Raw genomic sequence first — 6,850 nt, forward strand, 5'->3', positions numbered from 1 at the left:
GCTCCCAGTTCAGAAAAATGAGAGCAAAGGTAAGTTATATAACGTGAGGTTAAAGGCCTACGTTTTCTATGCCTCTCACCCTTGAAATTTTCTTACCAACGATATTTCTCCTGGCATTTACGGTTACCTCAAAATCGGATTTTGGTGGACGTCGAGCTATGCGATCGCGACATTTTCTGCCTACCAGTTAGCACACCGCTGATTTTTAAAGGAAGAAGCTTGGTCTCCTATTCTTGACCGGTCGCTCTTCACCGGACAATGGACCATTGCAATACGACTGCTTTAGCGTAAGAATCAAGGCTAAATAATTTCAGTATACATTTTTCATTTACTAACTGGTGTCACTAGTCACAACGGACTAAACGTTTCCTACCTTCGCTTTTGCGGTATTTCCTTTTTTGAAATGTTTTTTAGAGCGACCACAAACATTTTCCTATACATGTTCTCTCGGTCATTTTCGATCAAATATTGATTAATTAAAACAATTAGAAAATGAAATGATAATTATTATAAATATGTCACGTAAGTGGACCAGTTATTGGAATTTTTCACGATGAAATTATGACTTCAAATAGTTAAAGCGATTCTGTTCATTAGTTTCAATAAAAAGCAAAGATAATGATTATTACCAATTGAACATACAAAACCACAAAGTTCCATAAATAGTGCAAATATGCTATATTTTTCGTCGGTCTATTTTAAAATTACGATGTAGTATTAATTGCATAAACATCGTAAGAAGCTAAAGAAAAGAAATAAAATACTCTTTATGAAGTTAGTATAACAATATTTTAAAAACTTCGCTATTTAGGACAATTTTCAAATTGATTGGCAACGACCTCCTTAAGCCTTTATCAGTCTTATTGTTCGAAAAAAAATGTTAAAGTTACTTATCCACCGGTTACGCTTAAAGGCACAAGTAACGGCTATTTCTAGATAGAAATTCACTAGCGCATAATAAATTGTTGTTTCCTAAAAGAAGCAATTACAGTATACCTTTAAATGTCAGTTCTAATGCCTTTTTGTAAGTAAGCGTCTTTTAAATTGAAAATTAAGTGTTCATTAGAAAACTGGTCATTTTAAGCTAACGATCTATAGGGACTTGGCAGCATGACGTATATAATACGTCACCCATGCCTTTTCCAATTGGAAAAGAAAGATTTCCAGCATGGCAGCCATAGCCAAAGTTACGGCGTGACGTCATGCTGCCAAGTCCCTATTGTGAATACCATATTTTCTTCGAAGATTTCATAAGAAAGAACGCTTGTACAAATTTTTTTTAATTAACAGCAACGCTATAGTGAACGACATAACCCCATATTTCAAGCCACGTATTATTTTCAATGGAATTTTTCTTACATTGACGAAATTGTTTCATATGCCTCTTGGAGTCCTCGAGCCCTTATTTTTTTCCCTTTTCGAATAAAAAAAAACAAATTTTGGCCTTAATGCAATAAAAACAAAATTAAAAATTAAGTTAAATCATTAATTATACGCCTTTCAAATAAGCTCCGTAAATTAGGCCTACTAAATGCAAAGTATGGAAACACTTAAAAAAAACGTCGAACTCAGTTTTGGGACTCACTGTTGGCAACAAATTTGCTTTCATGAATACCGCAGTGGCAGTGCTATTAATCGTAGATTACAAATTTCACAACATAATAATTTCATGAAATAATTAACGAGACATGTTTTTTTAATTGGTCTCTAAACTCGAATCCAGTTGGATCAGTTTCTAGGCCTTGGCGAATGAGCCATTTACTCGTTCAAGTACTAGAAATACGAGTTGAGTACTCTCACACCTCTAAAATAGAGCTTCCTGTTACGAAAGGCTATAGCTCGTGGTTCTAACCTTGTGTCTCATTTCAATCTTTTTGAGGTCAGTAAATCATTGATGACTTAATCGCAGGCCTTGAAATGACGGGTAGTCTCTTATTGAAGTAGTTATACCTTATTATTCCGGACTTTAAAACAATTTTCTATCTTTATAAGAGTTTTAACTAATCTAGAAATATTTAAAAACAAGGCGGATGGAAATTAACAGATCAAGTGCAACAAAGAAGTGTTACTTTTAAAATAAAGCAGCTCTAGCTTTTTTAAATGTTATCTTGTTTAAGAGATATTAATTATATATATATATATATATATATATATATAAGTTTTTATTAATTTACACTAGCGGCTGCGATCTGTCAAACTTTCTGTGGGAATCTACCCCATTTTTTTAAATTTTTATAATTAAAACTGAAGCACGAAAATGTACAGTTCTAAATATAAAATACTATATTTCTTAAAAAAGTGCTAATGACTTCATTGCTAACAACATTTCAGAAAAATATGTGTGCATGGATCAAGGCTATATCTTAAAGCCTTTCTTGGTCACATGCATTAATTCGAAAGCTTTTTAGATAATTGGGTAAAACAGGGTACAGAACGATGCTATTTTCTGTTTGGACGAATCTATTGAGAGAAATGTAATTCTTATTTCATCTTTAGGTTACCTGCATTTTAAATATTTTAATAACTACGGTAAAAAGACTGAATTTGGTCAGAAAGATTATACATTTATCCGTGGTGACATCTCAAATTTATTTATGTGGGGGCTCTGGCCCCGTATGTTTTTCACAGTTATTTTAAATAAAAATGAAATTTTTTACATTTTTGTAGAAAAATAGTTACTTTTTTCTTATTCTATTGACTATTTTAAAAATATAATATAAAATAATTTGACACAATTACAAAATCAGAATCATTTCAGCATAAGTATCGTCATATTTGTTTCAAACGTACGCAAGATTAATACTTAGCAATATTTAATTACAAATACAAGTAATCTGGTCATATCGGTAATATTTTGAAAAACATTCATACTAAATTTGCGGTAAAATACCTAGCTACATCACCCTGTTAAGTGGAAGATTTATTATTGCAACGAATAAATTGATGACGAAATGACAATGCGAGAGGAAACCGGCAATATATAAATGACAGGCCTTCAATAGAAATAGCGCGCGCGTGCGAAAGACCTTCCGTTCCTCTAAACTCGATCCATTATTCTCGCTTGACACATAAAAGAGACATACGCTGTAATATTAACTCTGGGATGATCAGTGATATTTTCTACTTAAAAATTGAAAATTTATCAAACTATTTTCAAATGTTGATCGTGAAGAACACTGAGGAGTGTCTTAGGTTCCGGAGCAGTATAAGGTTCGTTATATTTGTTATACCAATTAGAACAACGATATTAAAGTCGATAAAAAATCATTAATTAAAATTATAGTATTTAAGTATTTCTGGTGAATTTTCTCAAACGTTATATACATATCTACAGATTTTGCGCTTGTCGGACTAATTACATGGCAATTTTTGTCGAAATATGACAATTGAAAAAACAACTTTAATCAGGATAAATTCACAATATAGAGAATGTTAAGCAGTTTATAAATTATAATAATAGTAATTTTTTACAACACTATTTAATATTGGTATACTTATTGTGGTTATAATACGTTTTGAGAAAAAAACGTTTAAGTTATTTTATCGATTTTTGCACATATCGGTTTTTAAGAACTTGACTCGATTTCTCGGGTTTTGGTTAATAACATACGTACCTGCAATTTTTAAACCAACTAATATTTAAAATAAACTTATTAAATGTAGAAAAAATCTGATTTGACTTTGCTACTGGAACAACTTATGTAAATTAACCAAAATTCATTAAAGTAGAAAAGGCGATCTTTAATCCCTTATTAAAATAAGACATTAACGTTAACTTGGTATGTTTTATTGTTTGCTGTTTTTTTTACTTCAACTGCTCTAAATATCTAGAACGTGACTGAATGTTTGAAGTTTAACACGATGGATGTTTCTCCTTTATCCTGCTAGGTTCCGTCTTAAAGGAAATGTGTGTCCCTACTTAATGTTTTCGATTTTTTTGTTTCTGGGATTTTTGGTGGTCGTTAATGGTGATTACGGTGTCTTTGGATACGAAGACAAAGAATACGATCTAAGTAAGTTCTTAAATAGGAGTCTTCCAAAATATTTATCTGGGGAATTAGAAGCATTGTAAAGAAACAAATGCTCCGAAACAGTTGAAGCAATAATGTTCTAGTTATCTTCACTAGTCAAAGGTTTCCGAGAAATACGCTTTTATGTAACATCTTGCGCAATGTTATCGTTTTCGTGGAAAACTAGCTTAAGTTTTAAATAAACGGTTTTAGCGGCAGTACACATTTACGTGCGTATTCCTGGGTTACGCCATGGCCGTGATATATCCAGTAGGAACGGATTTTGGAATAAAATTATTTAAAAAATGGATCTACTTGAATCACGGAAAAGGCGGCCTGCCCTAGAGAAAATTATTGGAAAGGGTTTGAAAAAGAAGTGAAGATTAAATCCTATCTAACTCACAAATTTAGCTTTCTACTTCAAAATTAAATCTTATCTTTAATTTAAATTATACCATTTTGCCAAACGGGCTTCGAAGAACCAGAGACCCCTAGTGACGTCCAATAACAATCAATTAATGTGTGCAATAATATTTTAGAGAGAGATTTTAACTACCTTAAAGTTGGTAATGACATTTTATGACTTAGGAATATGTCCCGGTTACGCAAAAGCTGATTTCTGCGATAAAAAGAGGGATTTATTGTGGATAATGAAGAACCGACGACTCGTTTGGGGAAACTATTGCAGAAGGAACTTAACTCACGTAATTCACGTTCTCAGACCCCGAGAAAGAGTTTGTAGCGCCGTTTTAGTTGGTAAGACTTTCGTTATTTGCTACACTAGTTAAAAACAACGCAAATGAATTAAGCTAGGATTTCATAATTATAATTATTTAAACGTAAGATATTGATTATGTTTGGTTTTTTTTCTTAGTTAGTTTGGAAGAATATAAGATAGGGATTTCCAAATAGACGAATTAAGTTAATTGAGATTTCTACTTTGACAATGACTAACTCGATTTTTTAAAGTTTATCTCAAAAGTAATTTAAACATATATAAAAAAACTTCAAACTATGATCTTATAAAAATTTGGGTGTCCCTGGTTTAAGTAGTCAAATACATCAACAAATTTGCTCTACAGAAATTATCTCCTCAACGTATATCTGGACATTAACATTAAGTGTCGTAGTAACTTTCTGTCTCAATTTTGCAGGTTCTCGTGATATCTGTTTCGGAGAAAATCCAACTTTAAAGGCTCCAACCTGCCGAAGAGCCTGCAGAACAATGCATGGTGCATTAAGCGGTGACTGCACATTTCTTAATTCAATTCGAAACAGATGTGTGTGTTACGTACACAAAATCAAAACAACCGCAACTTAATTGTAATTTTTTGTACCTTTTAATTAAATGCCGTGTATAAGCAATCTAATGGCTATAGAGTCATTTATTATGACGACGTAAGTAAATATCAATAGCACTTTTTTATTTTTAAAACAGAAACGATTTTTTCTCTAAAGGCAAAAATACCAATAGTTTTAAAAGGGCTATAGTAAAACCAAGAAATTGCAATAAAGCTAGGTAAAGTATGGTCCCAAGAAATTATTTTATTCAATTTAGCGTTTTTCATTTGTCTTTGAAATGCGAATATGGAATTTAGCCATGTTTTTATGCTCAAGTGAATAAACTTTAAATATTTTAAAGCTTGAAAAAAAATAGTTTATTCTAATAGCGATAATAACAAATTCAGTGGGTTGACCTAGAGAAAGCGAAAAAAATCTTGTTTAAACAGGAGGAACCAAAAATGGAAACTCTTGCACCAAAAGCGGATTAAAAGTTATTTTTCGCGCAAATAGCGAGCTAGAAAATCGGGCTATGTCCCCTAGGAGGGGTTTAACAATCACCGTGCCTGTCTGTGGGTCTGTCTGTCTAAGATGCATTTTCGGGGGCAAAGTATAATCACTGCGTTCGCAGTTTCTTGGAATTAGGGAAAAGCTTTTTCCAAAAGAGCCCTCTTTTTGTCATTGGGTGTACTATATATTTTATTTTTCAATTTGGGTTAGTATCAGGCGGTTCCCTGCAAGATAGGTGAGCGTTCTACCACAGAACCACGGATACATGTTACGCTTCACTGAAAATTAAAAACTCTTCCGAGGAGAGGTATATTTTGCCTTGCCAACTTGTTTTTAAATACTGTAGTTTAACATGTTCAATTGACTGATATCGTTTAATCAGGGGAACAAATTAAACTTTAAAAAAAGACATAATATTCAATGCGATTACCCAGTTACCCACTTAAACTTTAACAGCGGAGTGATTGCCAGCTCTCCACCTTCACATCCTCGAATTCCGACTACCAAAACGCTGTATTACAAGAGGTAGACATGAGAGAATTGCAATCGAGTCAAAAACAATTCCAATCCCGCCCTTTCCCGTAGAGTATAATTTCATTTAGCATCCGAATCCCGTCCAATTTTCGTCTGCCATGCAATTCAAATTCCATAACTACCCGTTTTCATCCATTGCCATTCCATTTGACAGAAATTTTATTATTCTCGTCCATGCGCTATATTTCCGAAGACACTTTTAAATCGTCTGCTTAGTGGGATAACAAAACTTAAGATTAGGTTACATTTTATTGTTCTACATTATTTTAACATTGAAATTAAAAAAATATGAATACGTATTAAAGTAGGGGTTGAGGAATGCAGACTAATTACTCACGATGTTAAACGTGAATTGGAAGTATTTTTTTTTAAACAATCGTAAAAGTTACTTTGTAGGCATAATAGATTTAGGTATATTTATTTTGATACCTTAGTGGCGAAAAGCATTAAGGCCAAAATAGAAAGGCAGCTAGAATTTATAATGAACATAGTTATAGCTTGCCCTCAATAAAAGG

The 6,850-nt window shown here is 32.5% G+C and overlaps 1 protein-coding gene across 1 annotated transcript; it reads left to right on the plus strand.

Annotated features, from left to right (window-relative positions):
- The first annotated feature begins 3,103 nt into the window (after positions 1-3,103).
- On the plus strand, positions 3,104-5,331 carry LOC149961099 (uncharacterized). Its single transcript, XM_090157266.1, has 4 exons — positions 3,104-3,210; positions 3,889-4,013; positions 4,599-4,766; positions 5,165-5,331. The coding sequence occupies exons 1-4, from the start codon at positions 3,104-3,106 to the stop codon at positions 5,329-5,331; spliced, it is 567 nt and encodes a 188-aa protein (XP_090013392.1).
- Positions 5,332-6,850: the final 1,519 nt, after the last annotated feature.

The sequence above is a fragment of the Leiobunum rupestre genome, chromosome 1 (assembly GCF_980474605.1).
Source record: "Leiobunum rupestre chromosome 1, qqLeiRupe1.1.hap1, whole genome shotgun sequence".
In the NCBI taxonomy this organism is placed as follows: domain Eukaryota; kingdom Metazoa; phylum Arthropoda; class Arachnida; order Opiliones; family Sclerosomatidae; genus Leiobunum; species Leiobunum rupestre.